The sequence below is a fragment of the Neomonachus schauinslandi genome, chromosome 7 (genome assembly GCF_002201575.2).
Source record: "Neomonachus schauinslandi chromosome 7, ASM220157v2, whole genome shotgun sequence".
NCBI lineage: Eukaryota > Metazoa > Chordata > Mammalia > Carnivora > Phocidae > Neomonachus > Neomonachus schauinslandi.
In genome coordinates this window covers 48,017,828-48,042,390 of record NC_058409.1, presented here as the reverse complement: position 1 = coordinate 48,042,390, position 24,563 = coordinate 48,017,828, and the positions used below count along the sequence as shown (strand labels likewise).

The following is a 24,563-nucleotide window of genomic DNA, read 5'->3' as shown; positions in this document are numbered from 1 at the left end:
CATAGCAGGTGCTCAGTAAGTATCCCATGAATGATTGAAGAACAAGTGGGCGCTTCTTCCCCCCCCCCCCCCAAAAAAACACATTGGCAAAGAGAAAAGATGGCAGGCAACGCATAGAACCTCATTCAAGGTTGAGGGGGCGGGCGGCATCCAGCCACATTCCTCTCAGAAACATGAGGGATTGCAGCACGTGTGGCTGGGTGCCCTGTAGCAGAAGCAACATCTGGATTTTCCCCAGCAGGTCTGGTCCTTGTAAAAGAGCCTCACGCTCTTACTTCAGTCAACAAGCATATCCCACTGGTTAATAACTGTTGCCATGTATTAACTGATTTACTAGCAGTGTGCACGGTGACCACTGGTACTATCAAAGTACAGGAGCGAGCTACAGCTCCCATCACTGTCCATTTGAAGAGGTCTAATGCTTTCATCCCAGTGCTTTCAGAAATTTGTATTTTAATTGCAAAGCAAACAATTACTTACTTCGCCAAAACTGCTCTTTCGTTATATTATATAGTGCAAACACAGACTCCAGAGAAAATGAGATTTGCTTTTGAGATCTTCATCTTGCCTTGGTGACAAATGGGGAAGGAAGTTAGCCAACCTTTCCTGGCCTTGGTTTTTCCATCTTTAAAATGGGGAGAATGGGCCTGTGTAAATTGTTGAGGGGATTAAAAGAATTTTCTAAGTAAAGCGCTGAGTAAATGTTAGCTACTTAGCCATAACAGTAGTAAAAATGGTAAGTATCTTTTTTCACTTAGGTTTGGTTACTTTTCACTCACAAGCAGGAAGTATAAACATATATATAAAGGAAAAAAGTCACCTACAATCACACTAAGGAAAACCACTATCAACATTTCAGTGATTTTCTACCAGGCTTTCTTCCTGTAACCTCTATTTTCTTGCAAAAATGGAATCATACCGATTTTTGTTACCTGCTCCCTCCAACCCCACAGAATAGATTATGACCTTTTCCAAACAAATACATATAGCAAATGCCAATTAATTGAAGCATAAACTCTATTACTGAAAATTCAAATGTAATTACTCTCTGAGATTCTGGTCACCACCTCAAAAACATTCAGCCCTATTTTTATGCAGGAAAGATCATAGAATTGGAAGTCCAGAACTTTTTTTTTTCCTTGCCTTATTTTAAAACATCAACTAAAAGCTGGACTAAGAGGGGCTTTGGGCAATCTGCCCCCTTTAGATCCAAAAGCAGGACATTAATAAAGAAGGACAGGAAAACTATAGACTGCATTTAAGAAAACTAAAATCAGTATTACATGAATAAATGATTTAACATAGAAATAACTGTCTTTGACGGACATCTGTTAAAAATATACCAACCTCCAGTGATCAGAATCCATAGATGTTTTTTCTTCTGGTCCCTTCTATTTACTATATTTTGTGTTTTATATTTTCTTTGTTCATATTTCAGAAAGAAGCCTGACAGAAGGTACAGAGGCTGTGTGATGTCAAGGTTTACATCATGGAGAAAATCTACTTTGGCCTCACCACTATTCTGCCCCAGATGCTTCATTTTAAAGAAAACCAAGGGTAGATACAAAAACAGTTGAAGAATTTAATGTAGCAATGGAAAAATTTAGAGGGCAAACATTTCAGTTAACTGAATAATTTTATATATCAGTCCTTGTTTTTTCTTTTAGTAGAAAATAATTGTTAGAATATCTCCCCTATAAGCCCTCCTGAGGTGAATAAATAGGTATTTATTTCTTTATCCCTAGTACCAGGTACAGTATCTGGCCCTTAGTAAGTGCTCAATAAATGTTTGTTGCCTGAAAGGCAGTTAAACTACACTATTTGATCAATACTTGATCAAATATAAACAGAAAGAATAAAACTAAACAGATGATTTTCTTAAATTTCATTTGTAGCATAGCATAATAGCTAAAAATCTGTTGAGGTCTTACTATATGCCAGGCACTTCCAATATCTTAATGACCCTATGGTGTACTAGGTAATATTATCTCCATTATAGGGCATACAGCTATTAAGTCGTTAAGTTATTAAGTGGAGATAGATTATATATATATATAGAGAGAGAGAGAGAGAGAGAATCGCTGAGAAGATGGGAAATGGTAGCAGAATAGATAAAATGAGATAATGCACTTAGCACACTCAACCTGGGACATGGGAAACAGTCGATACGCTATCGCCACTCACATTATAACTTTTTAATTCTGTCAACGTCATCCCCATGTCCACCCTAGGAACAAAACAGGGCAATGTGTTCTTAGAACACAAAGGAAATAAAGAAAAATATTTAATAATATTAAAATAAAGGCTAATATTTCTTTGTGGAAAGGATAAACAACAAATTCAGAATTATCGTTATCTCTGGCAGAGAAAATGGGGAATGGGCCTAGGGAAGAAAATGCTGCAATATTTTATTGTTTTAAAATCGTATGCAGGCAATAATGGGGTCTATGAGTCGAACGTAAAAGTTTAAAGAATTTAAGTTTTCACCTGTGGCTTTAATAAATTTAATATTAATACATCTGAAGAATGTGGCAAATATTAAGCTTAGCTAAAGCTGGCTGGTGGATATATGGGTTGTAGTGAATTATTCTCTATTAATTTCTGTATATGCTATTATATAATGTTGCTTTTAACAATTCCTATCAAAACATGTGCTCCATAATCTAATAATCTCCATAATCTAATCTGCTCCACCCAGCCAGGAGTACATTCTTTCCACCCTAAGGCCACATCAGGGAGGGATCTGCTGATGGTGGGAACTTTGCAGTGGGTCTGGGTAGGGAAGCAAGGAGCGGGAGGAGAGGTCCCATGAAGCACTGGAGCCAAAGGGAACCATGAAGACACTTACCACAGTCCTGGAATGAAATTCATGGCAGGGGACACTGGGAAAGACTCCCTCTGTGCCAGTGGGAGAGCAGAATGGAAACAGGGGCAGTTCTCGAATAAATCCTCGGTGTAGGAAATTCATATGCTAGGATCCTAGCTCAGGGAATCCAGCCCCGCCTCACAAGGGAGGTCAGACTCAGAACAAGCACTGGGGGAGGGGCACAAGCAACAGAACCACCTCCCTTCCCTCCATTCACTCCAAAGCACTTTGAACACTTCAGTTTCATTAGCTCTCACAGGGCACTCGAAAGCAAGCAGAGACCACTACTAACAGGACCCCCATGCGTCCTCTTCTCCAAAGTCACTGTCTACCACCACCCCATATATTTTATGTACTACTGTACCATGTGTAAGGCTCATCTTGGCAGCAAGGCCAGACATGTGCCTTATCAAAGGAAAACCAAGTGCAACACTAAAGTGGTAAGGACAGATTTTAATCAGTAGTAACTACTGCATCAGGGAAAGAGAGTCCAGTGTGAACTGAACTCACCTTCAATTTGTACACAATCACTGAGTGTTTTAGTAAGAGAATGAGGGAGTAGGGCAGGGAGCCAGTGGGGGTTCAGTCGAGAGTGAGGAAAGTGAAAAATGACACAGGGTCCTTCCATGTAACTGTGACCAGGCCAGCTCTGACTGCCTGCTGGCATTTACCAAATTCAGATTCTACCCTCCCACAGAGCTTAGGAGAAAGAGACCTATCTGTTGGCCAAACAAAAAATTTTGACAGCCTTGAGTTTTTTCAGGCAGGCGCTTTAGGAGGACTAGGGTCATGCTAAGAAGGTTGCCTTGAGCTGTGAGAACCTATGTTGGTGTTTGTTCGTGTCTTTATTGACTAAGTTTGAGGCCTGGTTGAGAAGGAGGGCTCAGAGGAAACTGGCTAGAGTTTGGTCAAGGAGAGACGCTCCGTCAGGCTTCCATTCTTTTATTATGTCACCAGACGCTAACCCAAAGGAGACATTTTGATGTTCAATAATTGATCAGTTTTGGAATTCAGTTTGAACTAAGTTTTTCAACTTAGTCCATATATTTACCTCATACAGTCTTCAAACCCAACAGGACATAAAACAATAAAAGTTGCCAGTTATGTTACGGTTGACTCTACAGCCTAATTGCTGAGTACCAACTCTGACCCCCCAAAACGATTCCATCACTTATTCATGAACTCCCCCAAGTCTCAGTTTCCTCAGCTGTGAAATAGGGGTAAACTTACAGGGTGTTCCTAAAATCCAAAAAGAAAAAAAAACATCATACAGTGGACATTCAATAACATCAACTTACAAAAGTAAGAAACACAAAACTATCCATGACACTATGTATGAGAAGGGGAGCAAGAAATAAACTTTTGTTAAGCCACTGGAAAAATAATTAAATTAGGGAATACACACAAATACAATGAAATATTTGTAATCCTGTCACTGGTTAGATTTTGGATGTCATTATTCTTGCATGAGTTTTATCCTTAGGAATCACATGAATGTTATAAATTGAATGGTCTGTGAGCACAACACATGGGAGGTTTTTATTCCTGCCTAGACCCCCATTAGTGTTAATAGGGAAAGAGGACAACAGATGGATTTAAGGCAGTCATTAGAAGGCACTAACATCACGCCATACTTGGTAGTGACTACATCGAACTTTATATAAATTCGCTTTCTGATGACTACCAAGAGCCTCTAAAAAGTGTGTTGCTGTTGGATTCATGCATCATTTGCTGCCTACAATTTAAGAAAATTAGCATCTGTCAACTGCATTATTCAGCTGCACAGGGTGGAAATTAATGGATAATACCATTCCTAATTTCTTGTAGGAGAGGTGAGCTTGCCTACCAATCTGGCTGCTTTATTTTAATACCAAATGGAGCTTGCTGTTACAACTGGAACGTGATCAGCTCTATGCTCTTTGGAAACACATTTATAAAATTCTGATATGTTTATTATAGCATTTATTACATATATTCTACTGACATAACTAGAAATTTAGAGGCAATAAATAGAGGCCCAGATTAAAACTGAAATCGGTTGGCGAGACTGATGTTAAGAACTTGTCAGGCTTCAATCATGGAGGTATGAGTTACTTGAATAGGCTTTTATATTGGTTATTGTTACTGTTTTGGTCACGGGGCCTCTACTTAACAGAATGGAAGATATGCAGCCTTTTAAGATTATATATTAAAATAAGTAGATTACTGAGCCTAGACCTACATTGCGCCTTGGTTCTATGAAGGCTACATATGGTCTCTTTAATGGGGTGTGTTTTCCTTTGTTTCCATCCTGATCCCAAGAAACAAGAAGACCTCCATAAATGCATGCTTTCAAAAATGAAATACATGTTTTCAAAGCCCCCCGAAGCATGAAGTATCCCTGTGAAGTAGGAAAATACTGGGTCAGCAATAATTTCAGCAGAATGGCTATATAAAGAATTAAATATAGCCTCTGGAGAACTACTTTATCATCTGGGAATAATGGTACCTGACTAGATTTAAAAGCTTCCAGTAAAAAAGTTCCTTATCACCTGAAGTGCAACATAGATTTAGCAGTCAGTCCACAGTCTTACATTTTGGGTGATTTCTCTTAGACTACAAACAAGCCATCAAAGGGAAAATAAGACCTAGTAACTACTAACAAAGCAGTCCTTGGATACGGCTTCTGGCGCTCAGTTATACATAAAACTCTGGAAAAGTTTGTTTATCCCTCTAAGGCACCAACCAGGAACAAAAGGCCGTTGAGGGAGGAGCTATGTTGCTCTCAAGGGTTCTGGCGAGGGGGCGTGGGGGAGCCACAGGAGGAAGGGAAGGAGAATGGGCGTGGCAATACGGGAGTCAAGGGGCTGGGGACAAAAAGAACGATGTGAAGCTACCACCATGCTGGTGCCAGGAGCAGGCAGACGGGGCCACACGCTCATCTCCCTCATCCTTAATCTTTACATTTTGGCTACCAGCCTGCTGCTGACCTGAGCATCTGCTGAGGCTCTCAAAGGAGTTCCCTGAAAGTTCACGTCCACCACTAAAGTGGGAGGAGGGACATCCCACTATTTCACCCTCCCTGCTTCCAACTAAAAGCTCCCTTGCTCAATCCCACTTCTGGGTATATAGAGAAAAGAACTAAAAGCAGAGACCTGAACAGATATGTGTACACCAAGTTCACAGAAGTATTATTCACAAGAGCCAAAAGATGGAAACAAACCGAACATCCACTGAGAGATGAGTAGATAACCAGAATGTTGTATATACATACAATGGAGTATGATTCAGCCTTAAAAAGGAATGAAATTCTGACACATGCCACAACATGGGTGAACCTCCAAGACATGCTAAATAAGCCAAGCCAGGGGCACCTGGGTGGCTCAGTCGTTAAGCGTCTGCCCTCGGCTCAGGTCATGATCCCAGGGTCCGGGGATCGAGCCCCGCATCGGGCTCCCTGCTCCGAGGGAAGCCTGCCTCTCCCTCTCCCACTCCCCCTGCTTGTGTTCCCTCTCTCACTGTGTCTCTCTCTGTCAAATAAATAAAAAATGAAATCTTCTTAAAAAATAATAATAAAAAAATAAATAAGCCAGGCACAGAAGGACAAATACTGTACGATTCCTCTTATGTGAGGTTCCTGGAATGGTCCATTTCACTGAGACAGAAAGTATAACCATGGATGCTGGGAGCTAGGGCAAGAGAGGATGAGAACTACCGTTTATTGGGTACAGAGTTTCAGTTTGGGAAGATGACGATGTTCTAGAGATGGATGGCGGTAACAGTTGTACAACACTGTAAATGTACTTAATGCTGCTGAATTGGACACTTAAAAATGTTTAAAATGGTGAATTTTGTTATGTATATCTTAAAACACACACACACACAACCACCTTCACTTGCTTAGCTAAAACTATGCATCTTCCTGAGAAAAAATAAGTCTGTTTTACTGTCTGGGAGGCATCCACATTAAACCAAGTCAGCACCTGCTCTTGCAAATTACACTCAAATAACTTGAGCCATTTGAATCATTCACAAGTCAGAGGAACTGAGTTTTTCCCAGGGCACTCCCAAATTTAGAAATGGAGAAAGGTTAAAGGCCAGGAGAAGTCACTGGCTGAAGCCCGGGAGAATGCCTGAGTCAGCAGCCACTGTCCTCAAGTATACTCCATCATCCTCAAGATGTTCTTCTCTGCTCCACTGCTCACTCCTCAACATTGGTTTCCTCATCATAGCGACTGTCACACTCCCAGCAATTAGAGCCTCCCTTTATTCATCTTCAGCTGCTACTACAACACAGAGACATGGTTCCTTCCATCTTCCCTCTCACATGGGTGACTGACTTCCAATTTCTTGTCCCACTGCAAAAGAATAACTTACCTAGACAGCATCAGCAATGCTGCTACATCATTCTTCTTAATGGCACAAATAAATATAATTTGAGAAACCAACAGACCTGTGACCAGAGATCAAAGTTCACTGACTCCTATACAAGCTGCTATTCTTGCCTTAAAAGGAAAAAAAAAAAAAAAAAAACTATGTTTACTCGCACAAGGGAAGTCCAAAGCATAGCCTTGACCCTAAGTCCTTAAAGACATCACTGCCTCCTATACAGGGAGCTCTAATTGACAAGGAAACTGAACGCTGAATGGAGAGAGTACGCATGCCTTCTGAGAGGCTGGTAGTCAAAGCATGGGATGCAATCCAGACACCAAGGTCTGAGCCCAACCAACAGCACGATGCAGCCATTTCTAAACCTCGGTGCTTTGCAAGACTCAAATCCAATGGTGATGCCCAATCTCACTGCATAGAATACTATCACCAGCATTCTATACTTAACAAAGGATGGCAAGGCAACGATATTAACCACAAGGGCCTGGTGAGGAAGTGAACGGGACACTTTAGAAAGATGGTTGCCACAAGCAGAGCAGGTAGCAGAAAGTAAGAGTGTACCGAGCCCAGACTGGGTACCTGGCACAGCTTTCAGGGAGTCGCAAAAGGCCAGTTTCACACCATGAGAACACTAGGGACTGTGGAAAAATAACAGCACACTCATGTCTACAATACAGAAGTCAAAGCCTTTGGACAAACCATCTCTGGCTGCCACCAACACTATCAACTACAGCTGAAGTTCTATATAAAAGCAACTTTAGTTGTGGGCAATACAGTAACAGGATTCAAAGGTACTCTCTTCACCCTCAATCATAGACAGCCACCATGTTGCCCTTGGCATTTTATGATAAGAGGGGGAAAATGCCAACACATTGTATATTTTTAAATGGAACAACCTGCATCTGTACTTAGAAATACATTTGTTCTTTTTCCTTTCTTCTGTTTTCCCTTAAATTGCTCTTTAAGAGGAAGTATTTCTTCTCATCCACAAAGATTACCACTCTCAAACTCTAATACAGGAAGATACTAGGATCAAATGAACTAATACCTGAACTAGAGCTTGGTAAACTGCAATGTTCCTATTATTATAGGTACTCACAACACCCAGCAAATTCTCCCGTTCTGCAATGAGACCCAGCCCTAGCCAGCAAATCCCTGCTGCACCTCCACCACCAAAATGTCTCCATTCAGATGATGACTATCTGAATTTAAAATTCTTATAAAAAAATACATGATAGTTTTGCCCTAAGCGCTAGCTGTATAGACCAAAGGCTAATGGGACAACTTAAAACTGATTTTTAAATAAGTATTAAACAGAGCCTACTCTAATGAGAACATGGTCTCAAGAATCCGAGAGCAAGTGGTATGTCTCGGAACAGCTGTCTGCATGAGGGCACCCAGGAGCTGGGTGGTGGCCATGTCTAGGCAACGCTGGGCATAGGTCAGAGTTAACATCTGCAATCTGGCCTCCCTCCATCCGCGTATTGAAATATAATTCAGCAGAATGAATTGCTAGAGATGCCTAAGCCCCCCTGGGAAATGACAGATATTGATGAATGCTGTTGGTAAGATATATGGAAGGAAACGGCAAATAAATAGAACCATTTTTTCTCAGAGTCAGTTTGCGGATATGCGGAGCAGCTGTTAAACTACTTGTCAAGCTCCCCATTCTCCCTTCCTCTTGCTGCTTCCTCTTCCCCATCTGCCTCCAAACCTTTCTAAAACCCCCGGGAGGACCAGAATTTTGTACGCTTCAAAACACCAACCAAATGAGTAGGAGTCATCCTCTCCTCCCCCGTCACACTCTGACTTCCCCACCCAGTTTGTCCAATTCTTTCCAAAATATCTTTCCATCTAAACATGTTCACTGCCCGCTCTGGATCCTGGAAATAGGTTCCATGTTTAAACTCATGAAACTGTTGAATCCAAGTCCATCCAGTCAGGAGGCTGAAATCCAAGATTCACAGCCTATGGCCACATAGTAGCTGCGTGGCCATAGTCAGACTTCTTATTCTCCTACACCCCAGTTTCCAGCACATGTTCTGTAGAATGGAGATGACTGAGCAAGCCCATACTGTGGCTGTGAGGACTAACTGAGAATGTGAACAGAGAGCCTCTCAGACCATCTGGCAAAGAGAGTCCTGGGATACCCAATGACTTATCCCCTCTTCTTTCCAGTGCAGAACACCTCTTCCTGCCAAGGGCACTCCTTCTTGGCATCATCCGCAGACAGAATCAAATTCTCTCCAGCTTAGGACACTTCAGGAATAACTGGCTCTCATTCCTTCATCAAGTGAACTCAGGAGCATAGAGTGAGAAACCAGGCAGACACAGGTTTGCATCCTGGTTTCCCTATTTATTAGCTAGAGAACCCTGGATACATTACTTTTCCTCTCTGAGCTCTCTTTTCAGATCTCTACTGATGATGACAGTAAGTAACACATGTCAAGTGCCCAGCACAGTGTGGAACACACAACTTGTGTTCAGTGGTGGTTTAGGTCCCCATCCAGGATGCTTTACCCATCTTGGCATCATGGGTATTGAACCCATACCCCAAGGCACTGCTGGCCTTCCCTATTCCTATGTGGCTCCATGCATAGAGAGTCCCATTTATTGTAATACACAACCTGCTCTCTCCACTGTAAACTCTGTCACCCGGGACTGTACCTCATAGGCATTTGCAGCCCTACGTCACATCCCGGACACCGAAGCCACCAAACTTAGACATGATCACATGCTTAATGTCTGTGCATAGTAACTCTCCATTTTATCTCTCATTTATATTTCTACCAGGGTTCATATTTTTCCATTACTGTGTGGTTCCACGTTGCCTAGAAAAATACTCGAATTTGGTTCGTTAGTTCTGTAACAATAATGGCAAAGACTCAGCAGCCTTACTTGTCACTTTTCTTGGTTTTGACTTTCACTTCTGAAACTCATCTCCAAAGAAGTCCGACACCTCCACAAAATACTCTATCTTTTCAAAACAAGCTCGTTGGCCTCAAAATACTAGACGACAATTTGTACTTACCATCTTGCTTTGGGAGAAATTATGAAGCCTATACAATTCCATTCTTTTGCACACTAAGATGCTTTGATTGACACACCCAAATGTCACTGGCAGCCCTGAGATGCTAAACATTTCTTACAACTGCCCTACATCTAAACACTTATGACAGAGGCCAAGGAGGAACTAGCCATCAGGAGCTTTACAAGAGAAACAAAAAGAACAAAGGCAGCCACAAGGTGATAAAACAAACTCTATGTCACAATGCAAGCAGAAATTTCCAGACAAGTCCTAATTTCCCAACAAGTTCTGTTTATCCAAGGAAACTTTTATATACACAATCTAATTCACCTAACAATGTACTTCCACATATATTTATTTGGAACAGTTTCTAGTTCCAAGCCGACATTTCTTCCAAACAGATTTGAAATTCTTTCTCCTCAATAACAATGTCTATACTTTCTGAAGAAACTAGTATTTTTGTCTTCAGAGATGTTTATTGATACTGGTTAATGAGAAAGCAAAAAAAAAATCTAGAACACAACTGTGAAATGATCCTTCAAAAAGTACCATATAGTATTTCTCCCCCAGGGATTCCAAATGGTAGTGTGTTAAAGACTCCATTTCCGGGGAGAGAGACTTCCACCAGGGAGTGTATAGCCTGCTCTCTTGCCTCTCTTAGTAGGAAAGTTCATGTCCCTCCTACCTGGTTTAAAAGCAACAAAATCTAAGAACTGATGTTATCCAAACTGCCATCGATACCCCAAATTTAGCTCCAACAAATCACTAAGTGCTTTCCAAAACCTAACACAACACTGCCCTTGTTTTTAAGAAGAGAAAAATTAAAGCCATGATTATTATCCTCCTGACTGCCTAAGCACTGCTTAGAAATTAATGAGAGGTATAGGGCTGGAATTCACCCCCCATTTCTGGTCTATTCCTTAGTCACTGAATTCTTCTGAAAGCTTGGAAGGCATTAAGCAGCCTTGAACTCCAGGGCCAGTTCTTCATGCTTTGAAGTAACAATATCACTAGACTCGTCAGCATTCCTTTTTAAAGAATTCAGCCATGGGGGCGCCTGGGTGGCTCAGTGGTTAAGCGTCAGCTCAGGTCATGATCCCGGAGTCCTGGGATCGAGCTCCGCATCGGGCTCCCTGCTCAGCGGGAAGCCTGCTTCTCCCTCTCCCACTCCCCCTGCTTGTGTTCCCTCTCCCGCTGTGTCTCTCTGTCAAATAAAGAATTCAGCCATGATTATGGGGAAATCAGTGTGCTTGGTGCTGAGGTGGGGGAAGGTAGCCCTTTGGTTGTTCCAGTCACCTTCTAAATAGTCACCTCTCAAGACTGACAGTCTGATCATTTTCTTCTAACAGTTTCATTAAATGCACTTAATCTCTCATTACATGAACCCACAGAGACGACTATGACTGTTGAAAGCACGGCAACAGCGTTGTATACAGCCTTGCTCACATCAAAGAGGATATCATGTACCAGGTCCGCTTGGGGTTGTCCACAAAGATGGTCCTGTCTCTGAGTTGACTAACCAACCAGACGGTCAAAGAAAACATAAAAAAGAATATTGTACTAATATCTATGTGTAAGGCCTCTAACCTCTTGCCTTTCTTACCACGCACGTCCCTATGAGACAGCATGTCTGAGAAGGCCTAGGTACAAAACCATACCAGCCTTTACTGAAAGACTTTGCAAATAAAAATAAAAGACGCCTAAATACTTTTGAATTCAAATAAATCTGAGTACATATGCCCCAAATTTTATATTGGACGTAAGTATACTAAAAATATTATTAGTTGTTTATCTGGTATGATTAATTGGGTGTCATGCATTTTGTCCGGCAACCCTATTTACTAAGCACTTAATATGTGCACTGCAGGAAATTTTGCTTTGAGGATACAAGAAAAAGTTCCTGGAGGAATTTATCAACTAGTAAAAGGGATGATAGGTATACCAAAAATAGAAAATATAAAGTGACCCACCCCCTAAGAAGAGAGCAATGTAAGCAATGGAGGGGGAAGGAAACAGTTCAAGTAGGGCTGTTGAAGAATCAGCAAGTGATATGAAGAGGTGTTTGGAATGGAATTTGAATGGAGTAAAGGATCGTGAGTTTCACTTCCCTGTTTCGTACACCTAAGTAGGCATCTCATTGTTGTGAGGTTTTGTTTTGTTTCGTTTTGTTTTGTTTTTGAAGATTTCATTTATTTATTTGAGAGAGAGAGAGAGAGCGCGAGCACAAGCAGGGGGAGGTGCAGAGGGAGAAGCTGACTTGCTGCTGAGCAGGGAGCCCAACGCAGAGCTCGATCCCAGGACCCTGAGATCAGGGCATGAGCCGAAGGCAGACACTTAATCAACTGAGCCACCCAGGTGCCCCTTACTGCTGTGAGTCTGTACGTGTATCATTTTCCCTTTTTTTAATTATTTATATATGCCACTGCAGCCAAAACCTAGTGAATGGCCCACAGCAGAAAAACAAAATGCTTTTGCACTGATGTTCCTGGTAACCAAGACAAGCACAGTGGGTGACCCAACTCTCACTACTTAACCAAAGAAAAAATTCAAATTGAGCAGACTAATTTAAGCCCTGTTTTCCTTGTTCTGAGCCCAGAGAAACTTGCTTCAGAATTAAAAAAAAAAAAAAGGACATTGACATACATGATTGTTCCTGTCCTCTAGAATGATATAAGGCAAAACTACAGGCACATACTACATTATGGGACACTAAGTAACAATTGAGGGCACATAGCCACACGCGCATGCGTGCATGTCAATGCAGACTGCATGTCCAGTTACGTTACTTTACATACATAGAGGACTCTCTTTCACAGGGACTTGCTGCTGGGAACTCTGCCACCTTATGCAAGATCCTTCAAGCCTAATTTGGTTCAGCATTCGTCATTTAAGGTGGGAATGATTCCACCTGTGTTCTTGTTCAGAAAAAGGGAACCAGACATTTCCATAATGCTGTACTTTCTTTTTAAAAGTTTCACCCCCAGCCGTGAACAAGTTAGCAATGGGTTAAAAGCAAAGCAGCGACTGGCCCTCCAGCTCTCCCTCTGGCCCTGCTGTGACGCAGGGCACCTGATACTGAGTCAGAGAACGGAGAAATGATCTGGCCAGGGAGGATGCTGGAAAATAAATGTAGCCCTGACAATATGCGTTGATTAAGTACTTGAATGACAATGGAACATGACAATGACAAATGCAGGCTACCACCACCGGAGTCATTAATATAGCAGAAACACTAATTTTTATAAATCTTTAAACTTCCCGGTTGGTGGCATTTCCATTTCTTTGCCTACTCTTTCCACGGCAGAGCTGACATCAAGTCAGCTTCGTTTTCCGTTTCCACCCAGGAAGTTGACAAACAGGTCTACATTCTTGATCTCTGATTAGCCACTGGAAATAAGTTTTAAACAAGAGACGGAGGGCCTGGGGTGCTCGGTTTCAGAGGCCAATGACAGGACATCACTGGAATGTTCCCCCAGAGGAGACAGTGGGCTTCCGTGCTCAACAATGGAGCAAGTATTTATGTGGGAAGGGAGAAAAAGAAGGGCAGCCAGTCTCTGCAAAGATGTCCCCTCTCTCATCTTGGTAGCAAAAATTATTTACTACTCAAGCTCAAAGGGACTTTGAGACGGTCTGATCCAATCCACTCATTTTACAGATGATTAAACTAAGAACCAGAAACCAAGACACGCCTTACTTAGAGCTGTACTTCTCACTACAATCTGGGCCTCTGATCCCCATTTCAGGATTCCTATCACATCCTGCAACATCAGTGTGTAGCATATCAAGATGCTGACTCCACCCAGCCAAGTCACTAGCTCTCGATCTTTAAACCCTATTCAGTGTAATCCATGTATCCCATTCTCTTCCTGACACACGTCTCCCCAATCGCTACTGCATCACACCCAACTACCACGCCTGTAGTTTCCAGAAGATTCCAGCACATGCGCAGTTAGCACCTTGCATGTACCTCTGTGCAGCTGCACTATGGTTTCACTGTACATGTTAAGAAAACGTCACCAGGAGAGCCACTAACCCATGTCCAGCTGCATACAGGTGCTCCAACATGGCCGGAAATCTCCCTGGCCTTCCCCAACCTTATCTCCCCTCCCTCATCATTCCAGGAGGGCTCTATGTGGGATTTAACAGGCAACACTGATTTTCTACGACTTCAATTTATATTTCATGTTAACTATAATATAATCAACTTTTGTGGCTTCCTCACATACATAGTGAAGTGTCACAGGGACTTAAAACCCTTTCGTCTTTTATAGATGATACATATAAGGAACAGAGAGGATAAGCTTGGAATCGGCATACTTTTCAGAACCTAAAAGCAGACAATTCATAAAGGATAGGAAAAACTCGTCCAGCCATGCAGGCCTCAGTCTACCCTATTGGAACAAAACAAAATGTCAGGGATGTACACAAATATAAAATCAGTGGAGAGAAAATAAAACAGAACATGATTGGGCCCATTCAAAAAAAATCAACCCCTTGATAAAAATGCCCCCAAACCACACACACCCCCGCCCCTCCCCCCCAGAATCAACTTTCTAGTCTAAAGAGAATTTGAAGAACAAACAACTTGAATCTTTGACATAAGGATTCAATAAATTCATTTTTCTCCCAGGAAGAACCAAAATCCATTATTTATAGAACCACACAAGAACACAAAAAATATGGGGGAGACATTAAGAGAGCAAGAGAGGGACTGAAACGGGGAGGGAGGAAGTCTAGTGATGTCCATCTATCTTTCATTAGTTTCTGTAAAGTTTCTTCATTAGCCTAACTGATACAGAGAGCCTCCTTATCTATTTAGACACACACAGCTTTTAAAATAATACCAGCAGAAACTTTGATTCAGACACTCTTCCTTGGTGTACTTTAAAGAAGCTCAGGTACAACATTTGATTTGCCACATCCACCATACAGGAGAATATCAAGCAGGGGACCTTATTTTGCAAGTGAGAATGGTTCAGTTCTAGTATTCAGCTGCTTTTCCTACCCTAGCAACCTTGAAATTCTAGGTCAACAATGATGTAAGGTCCAAGTTACTTTTTGCACCTCAAAAAGCTTAAGAGAAACTGAGTCTTCTATCAACATCTTAATACTCAGAGCTAATTTTAAGTCCTTTGAACTCGATCTGGTACAAAACTGTCCAATGGCTCTCTGATGAGCCAGCTCCGCTTACGAAGCCTGGCTCCCAGCACTCTCTGGAGCTCACATCACTTCAAAGCTAACAGCCTCGTCTCTCATCTGAATTCCGGTATAAGAAAACCACATTCGATTCTTCAAGTCCTCATGTAGACTCACGCCTTAATTAATTCTCCCAGCATGCCTGACATCATCACCTCTTGGGAAGACTTCCGTGGTACCAAAGACCTGAAAGAGCTATTGGAGTTTCAAGTAGGTCTCTGCAGCCTGGTTCTGAACAAGGTGGCCACATGGCAGTTCCTAAGCAGCGGGTGACCAGGGGCCTGGGAACCACCTTACAATCACCCTGTTAGGGGGAGCCATGACTGCTTGGTAGGCCATCTGCATGGGAGACGAGCCGCAGCAGAAGGCTCCCCAACAGAGAGCCAATGGGAGGCAACATCTGCCAAAGGAACTGGCTAACAGCTGCAGGCCCCATTAAGTAGAAGTCTCTGGAGGCTTTCCTACTCTGACAAGGAGAAATCGTACAACAAAAATACACCATGAGACTCATCTTCTAATTAGAACACCTAGATGCCAACAAAATATCCAGACATAAACGGACATAGGAGCGGTGAAGACAGCAGTAGGTTTAAAGGCTATTTACAAGTCAGCACTCTCACCAGGAAGAAGATGCTAAAGGAGTTGCCTCTTAATTGCCTAGCAACCCAGAAGAATGGGTAGACATCCTCCAGTTTAATCAACTATTGTTGATGAACTACACAATTTTACAAGTTCTAAAACAAAACAGTAAACCAACCTAAAACAATGCCTGCTCCCTCTTATATGCTTTCAGCCTGGAGATTTTTTAAACATTGACAAATAGCAAAACAAATAGAAATAGGTTTTTAAACCGGTACAACCCTAAGTGAGAATTACCTGTGGATCTGGGGTTTTCTCCTTGTTGGCCAAGAGCCAAGAACCCAAACTGAGAGCATCACAAGAGAGCACCATTTACAACAACTGTAAATGTCTTTGCCCTTTAAGAGTTTCAGATTTTGCCAGATTTCAAAATATTAACATTTCACTCATCCTTCAGGGCCTGGTTAAGTCCAACTCAGCCCACCCAATGTGCAGTCCCCAACACAACTACATGAGCAGGGCCCCACTTCCAGTCCTCCTTTCAAGTTCCCGTGGGCTTTGACTCCACCACTGAGCAATTCCACTAAAGGCACCAGAACTCCACTCATTCTTACACAGCTTGGCCCCCCTCTCCCCACCACTGTCTTAAATGACCCTCAACCAGGCCTCTCTGCTATGTTCTGTGGAAATACTATTCCCAGTACACCCATTTCCCTGGTGTCTTAACATTTTCCTCAAACATGCAGACAGCCTTCACTTTTGATTCATGACCTCAGACCTTAAATCGGTTGTCGATGCTTCCAAGCAATCCAATTACATTTATAGCTCCCTTCCCATTCTCCACGACTCTATGACTTCCTTCTCTACTCCATATCCATATAACCCTCCTGAGCACGACCCAGGGGTCTCATAATGCACTGACACAAGTGAAGCGACCAAATCTATTAAACTACCTACTTTTTATTAAGCAAATTTATTGAAAACAGCGATATGGAAAGGAGACATTTAAACATGAAACTTCTTACTCTCAAGATATATGTAGATTCACAGGTAGCAGGAAGAAACAATACACAGAGATCCCAGTTACGTTCTACCCAGTCTTCCTCAATGGTAACACCTTGCAAGACTACAGGATACCATAACCATCAGTAGAATGACACCAACACAGTCAAGATCTAGAACGTGCCCATCACCAGAGGATCCCTCGTGTCACCCACTTAGAGTCACACTTACTTCCCTCCCACCTTAAGCCCTGGCAACCACTCACCAGTTCTGGACTTCTACAACTGTGTCATCTCAAGAATGGCATATACAAATGGAATCAAACAGCATGCTTTTTTATGCAGTCTAATTCCCAGGCTGTCAGCCCCATCAACAGTTCGTTCCTTTTTATTGCTGGATAGTATTCCATGATACAGATGTATCTAGACTACCAGCTTTTGCATCCTTTTGCCCCTCCTTCCTCCTATTTCAAGGGAGGAAGTGCCCCTTCTCCTATAAAAAAGCCACCCTTCTTACACGTGCTGCAGATACATTGCTGGGCTCTTCCTAAAGCCCTTCCCTTTGGCTATCATCTTTCTTCAGTTGCACGCCAGCACCTGACAAACACGTTCACATGGACCCATACTAAGATGTCGCCTTCTGACCCCTCATACCCTTCCAGCTCCTACCCATGTCTCTAGTCCTCCTCCCAGCACGACTTCTCAAAAGAGCCACCTACACTCAACTATCAACCAATTAGCTACCTCTCATCTCTTAACTACCCTTTGTTCTTAACCTACTCCATTCTAGCTTCTTTCCACACCTCCCTACTCTCCCCAAGGCAACCAGTGACCTATTGTTGAATCCAAAGACAATTTCTTATCATCATCTTCCTCTCTGAGATGGAGCTAATCCTTTCCTTTCCAAAATACAATTCTCTCCCTTTCTGTGATTCCACAGTCCTATCTGATATACCCAGTTAGCAAGTCTTACAGGTATTCAAACTTAACACACTGAATATTCAGTATTCAAACTGACTTTATCCCATTTTCTTTATTAAAACCTACTTCTCTCTCAGGCCAAGCACAATGTTGTCACTGCCTCTTGTGTAGTTGTATACAGAGGCGACAGCCCAGAAAGGACCATTCTAGTGCCCCCCACAGCGGCACCAGGCTGACATTTGGCTGTGACCATGTGACAGAATCTTGACAGAAAGAATGTGAATAGGCAACAAGAATGTGTCTCTTCCAGGCTGGGACTTTTAAGAAGTTGGAAAGCTTTCGCCTCTGTTTTTCCACTTCTCTCAGCTGGAAGCTCAGTGTCTTACGGCCGCACGGAAGAATAATACCAGAAAATGGAAGGAGCGTGGGTCCCTGACTCATCATGAGGAAGACAGCTGCCTGCTAACCAGCAACACATACATGAGCAAGAAATAAATGAGTATTGTGCTAAGCCGTTGATACATTCTGGTTTGCTTGTTATAACATCCTAACGCACACCACTTTGTCTAGGCATTCTTTTGATGGAATTATGACAATAAAGAAATCTAGGGCATCAAGGAGAAGATTTAGGAGCAGTATTTACTAAATATCAAGGCTTTCCAGAAAAAAGTCTTATTTTATGTAAATTCACTTTAATCTCAATTCTTTGTCTCGCCCACTAAACTAAGGAGGCATCTAGGATGAGAAACCCGTTACGCTCTATGCAGCACTGAAACACAAAGGCCTCCAGGTTAATTTTAAAGGAAAAAAATGTTTTCTAGGATTGTGCTGTTTGTTTTTCCCTTTCCCTCTTGAAGTAAAATTCCTCTGAAATGCTTTTAAAATTTTTTCAGGTGTCATTCCAAACTGATTTGCATAGTTCAAGAAAGAAAAATGTCTCAATATTGCCCCCAAAATAGAACACCAGATCCTAACTGTGTTAGAAATCCTAGTTTATACTATCTACAAAGTTGGTTTATTATTATTAGAAGCAACTTGCAAACATATATAGAATCCTCTTTGTTTTACATTCTAAACAAGCCACTATGTTTTGGAAAACACAACTTTCTTCATAAGGAAAAGGATCATGACTATTAGGGCTGCAACATACATCCCAGTTGTGAAATTCAGGACCAGGATTCAGGGTATTCCTTTGCCTATCAAGAAGGCAGCACTCAGGATCCTGAGGTTCTCTCCTTCACTGTTCAGCTTCCTTGCTGTGAACTGTCAGGCACCTTATCACATATTTATGCCTTGAATTAGGGGTCTGTAAAATGATTAGAATAATGCTCCTCTTACTCATTAGGGGGCTCCAAAGCTCAGTGTTTACTGGATGTTTCTGGGTGCCTATTTAGCAAGTTGCAGGCCATGAAGAGAGAAAATACCATTCGCCTCAAAAAAAAAAAAAAAAAAGTTGTTGTTTTTTTTTTTTTTTTCAGGCAAAGTTGGACATAGTAAGTTCTGGGTTTGTTGTTTAAATGCTAGCCCTGTAAAAAAGGTACTGGATGGTTTTTTCCTTTAATCGAATACCTTTAAGTAATCCCAAATTTTAGTTAGGGAAGAAAATGCCAAAAGTTCAACTATGGCTATCAGTGCATGATGGAGGTAAGGGCTCCTCACTTTTTTTTCCCCTTCATTTTCTAATTTGTCTACATTAAACAGATATCACTGTTATAATTAAAAAATAGGCACATGCAAATATTCTTATTGTAAAGAACTGTTTATACTAAAGAGGTCAATTATGACAAATGGAATTATTGGTCCCAATTCTTTGCTCCCCTACAGCAGTGCTGTACATCTGCACCTTTGCCAAGGTATCACGTGGGTAGAGCATGCTTCTGGCCCTTGACTCTGGGCTTTATAATATGACTTGCTCTGGCCAATAGAAAATTTGCAGACATAATGCCCACAGAAGCTTGAAACGTGCCTGAGCTGATGGACATGCACTCTCATGCCATGGATTAATTGCATGGTTTTAATTTACTTTTGTAATTAAGGGACAAGGATCACCAACGGAGAGAGTCAGCCCTGGATTCCAAATGAGCATAAACTTTCCCACCTAGGATTCATTCCAATTAATCCTGTCAGAGTTTACTAAGTACCTTCTGTATTAGGAACAGTACAGTTTTCTGGAGCCACAACACTCAGGTTCAAGTCTTGGCTCTGCTTTTTGTGAACACCATGATCTTGTGCCATTTATTCAAACTATCTGTTCCTCAGAGTTTTCATCTGTAAAACGAGCATAAGACTGCCTCTCTCACAAGTGGATAAATATGTTTAAGAACTAAGTAAGTCAATAAATGTAATTCCCTGCAAACAGTGCATGCCGCACAGTAAGCTCTTAAAGTTAGCTATCATTATTATTAGTGATAAGAAGATGAAAACATCACAGAGCTTCCTCTCAAAGAGCTGAGTTTAATGAAACTTATCAAAGTTAATTGGGTGACAAAAGTTTCAAGCTACAAGCCTTCACAAAAAAATTTGTTTTAAAGAAAGCAGTAGAAAATTACCAAAGTAAAGACTTTTAGATTAAAACAGGGCTAAGCAAGAGGAAGATGGCTGGTCTTTACCATACAAAATCTATCAGGCACAGACTTCTGATGGCAAAACCGGTTTGACTTAATTAAGTTCAGCAACAAGTACGCTCCAAGGTAAGATCACATGTGATTATTCATAGCTGCCTATAACTATTGGAAACTATGTTTCTTAAAGATCAGAAATGAGATTTTCTTTCTGCTCCAAGTGGACGCTAGCACATTGCCTGACACAAAGTAGAAACTCAGTGGATAAGGTACCCAAACTGATGTTCAGAAGCCCAAGTTCTCCATCAACTGCAATTCAATTCATGCTGCACATAATACTAATAGGCACCCATCAGTGGCTAAGTGCTTTGCATAAATTCTTTCATTAAATCCTCAGCTAAGCTATTTAGAGGACCAATTAGAACGTTTTCTTCATATTCCAATAAAACATACAAGCAACTGTTTTTTAAAACGAGACTGATGTTCATGAGATTCTTTTAAGCTCTCTCCCCCCTAAGGGCTAATAAACATTTTTTTAAACTATCTGACCTAACATTTAACTATCTAAACTAACTGTATAGCACACCAAATTTTGTAAGAGTAGAAATGCCAGAGCTATTGAGATTATGAAATGGGAATCAACTGCAGATTTTCTTTTTTTTAAGCTGTAAGCCAAATGTCATGATATCTGCATCAACACCTATACCTACATTGTTTTAAAGCTTTAAGTCGACTCCTCCAGCAAAAATTGGGAGAGTACCATTACTGCCCATGGCCCCTCCTTTTGGTTAAAATAGTTTAACCAAAGTAAGTAAATTTCCTAAGTGAAATTAGTAAGCAAAGGGATGAGTATTTTAACCATTAATATTTAATTCCCCCCACCTACAAAATAAAGGTTGGACTACCTAATTTTTAGGATCTCCCTGAAAAAAGCAAATAGACTGAATCTATAAAAGGAAAGCAAAGAAAAATTCCCTAACAAGCATTAAAAGAATACCAGTAAAACTCAGGCATGAACATTTACTTAAACTTAGTGAAGTACAGCAGGTTTGTTTTTTGGGGTTTTGTTTTTTTTTTTTATGAATTTCTTCCCTTTGGCCTGAGGTCAGTTTCACCCTGCATTCCAGCAGCATGCCACAATGGGTCAAATGTTCTAGACTCTACTGAGCCTAATGTCAGAATCACTTCCGTTCCCAGAAATTTCATCTCCAGGAAGTCAAAATCCGTAATTCTCCAAAAAATGTGAGTAACTCAACTTATTTTTCAGACCATTTAAGAACTGGCACAGTAGACCGTCATGTACAGAGAAAACTCTGCTTTGGGGTTTAAAAAACAGTTTCTCCAAAGATATTTATATTTAGAGGAAAAAAGCACTCAGAATGAAATAGAAATTTAACCTCCAGTGACTTAAAGTCACATAACATGAAAATTTATACAGTGAGTTACTAAAAAATGCTTAAAATTATCTTAAGCTGGCTATCTTTCAAGTCAACACAAGTGATTTGTGGGTTCTCTGTATTTGAAAAGTTTTTAAATTAATTTTTACAAAATGATGAAAAAGTGCGTGAAAGGAAAAAAAGGATGAAAGATTTGAAGAGATACTTCACAGAAGATAAATGCCCAACAAGCACATGCAAAGATGTTCAACATCATTTAGTCGTCAAGAAAATACAAATTAAATCCACAACGTGATAGGACCATCCATCCATTAAAATGGCTAAAATTAAAAAGGCTGGCAAAACCACAAGTTGGCAACGATGCAGAGCAATTAGATCACTCATCTGTTGCTGGTGGGAATGTAAAGACAGTGCAATTTTGGAAACAGTTTGGCAGTTTCTTACCAAGTTCAATATACGCTGATACATGCACCAACATAGATGAATCTTAAAAACATACTGAGTGAAAGACGCCAGCCACAAAAGAGCATGTACTGTTTGATGCCATTCATGTTAAATTTTTAAGATGAACCTAAGCTGTGTGACAAAAAGCAGATTTCTGGTTGCCTGGGGCCGAGAAAGGAGGAGGGGGGTGAGAATGAGATCGGGCCAAGGAACCATTCAATATCTCGACTGTGGTGGTAGCTTTTCGGCAGTATACATTTGCCAAAATCCATACACATGGACACTTAAAATGGGTCCATTTTATGTACATAAATTTTATTTCAGTAAGAAACTTCATTCGTAAAATCCTCAGTTTTACTGCCCTCTGGATTAGATCAGCTTTCACCAAGCGGTCTGCAGAGGGGCAGGCCCGTTCTGAAGCAGGCGGGTTTTCACACGTGGGACTCGGGCACCTGTCAGGACCCGCTGGTGGGTCCATGAGGTTCCTCCTCTGTTACATCTGTCACTCAGGACTCACCTGTCAGAGCCCCTCCCAGGCTGCCCCGCCGCAGCTCTCGACCATCCTCACTCAGCTGTCTTTTAAACCTCAGTGACTTTGCAGGGCCAGAAGTCACATCTGGGTTGCTGCATTTCCGAAACGGCATGGGTGGCGGGGAGAGTATGTGGTCAAGCTGCAGAGAGAAAGAAGGGATGTCACTCACTGAGGACACTCTCAACACAGCCAGCATGCAACACCAACCAGTCCTCGGCTCCTCTTTTCTTACCCTTCTCTAAATCCCTCCCGCCCAAGCCTGCTGCTCATTTGGTTACTTTAGACAATTCAGGGTTTCACTGTCATGTCCTGCATCCGAAAAACATTCTGGCGTACTGCAAAATCTCAATAGCAATGATTTTTAAGCTGTGGGTCACAACAAACTAGTGGGTCATGAAATCAAGTTTAGTAGACCTAAGCAGTATTTTTTTTTTAATACACTAAAGTTGTTAGAATCCAATGAAGGAAGGAAAAGTACCATTTCATGAAATGTCTGATAAAGCTATGCTTGCACGTGTCCTTAGTCACTGTGTCAAATATATGTCTTTCCATGGGCCGTGATCCCTCTAAAAAAATGAATAATATTGTTCTATAAAGAATCAATAGATCACTGCTTTAGCTGTTCACAAAAGAAAACCCACAAGCTTCTGGTGCTCACAAATATGTGCAGGGAAGGGCAATTTCTAAGCACCACAACCCTTAATGCAGATCAATACATCCCTGTATCACTTTATCGCTTTTTAAAAGAAAACCTGTCACAAGAATCAGAGAAACTAAAACCACTTCAAGCAACAGCTTTCTACAAAGGAATCCCTTGTGTCACAACACTTATTTCAAGATCTGTCCTCCTTTCCTAAGAAAACCTTTCATACTTGAATAGGGCCCATCTTCTAAAATGTTCACCTTCAAAGTATAGATGCATATATATGTGTCTAGATGGTTATTAAGGACAAAAATATTCATATGCACATATCTATATCCAGACAGTTATTAAGAACAAGAAAGAAGTACAAAAGGTATTCATGGAAATCCCAAATGCCACACACACACACACAAACTTTGTAGAAATTTAAATTCACACAAGACTTCAGTAGCAATGCTCAAATCTGGGCATTTCAAAGGATGCTTCATTGAGACTTGTTTTGTTTTCCTGGGTAGAGAGAAGGATATCTGGTTATACCTGTCAGCATTTTTTCAGATTAAGACGATCAAGGATATATTTTATAGGAAAATGAAATTTAGGGGCAAAATCATCCATTTGTCTGTCTTTGTACTGAAGCATATTCAAAACCACGGCACAAAAAGAAACTTAACGTTGCCTGTGAACAACTCCTCCCAGGCGCACGGAGATGGAACAGACCTCATTGGCTCACCTATCCCAAGATGTCAACTCTCCCCCAAGCTCACTGTATTCATTACACTGAATAGCTGGATTTCAAGCACTTGTAAGTACCACCTCCATTTCATTGCCCATCAGTTATGTACTGTACCTCATTGCCACTTAGTATTCTTGTGAGAGGTCCCAAAAAAACTTGTAGGGCATCCACTCCAGGATCAAGCCAGATCAGTAGGGAAAAGGGATTCCAGATTGCACTCTTGGAAGCTATTTGTTGAGTCCATGGTTCATTACAACAGTGTCCTTCTTAGGAGGACCTCCAAGAAGGAACTGT

The 24,563-nt window shown here is 41.3% G+C and overlaps 1 protein-coding gene across 3 annotated transcripts in view; it reads right to left on the bottom strand.

Moving 5' to 3' along the window:
- The window catches only part of MAST4 (microtubule associated serine/threonine kinase family member 4), a 542,918-nt gene that overhangs the window by 363,934 nt on the left and 154,421 nt on the right, over positions 1-24,563 (bottom strand). For all 3 annotated transcript variants that reach the window (XM_044916860.1, XM_044916859.1, XM_044916861.1), the window contains exon 2: positions 22,879-23,032. In XM_044916860.1, coding sequence (XP_044772795.1) covers positions 22,879-23,032 — 154 coding nt within the window. The remainder of the gene's footprint in view (positions 1-22,878; positions 23,033-24,563) is intronic.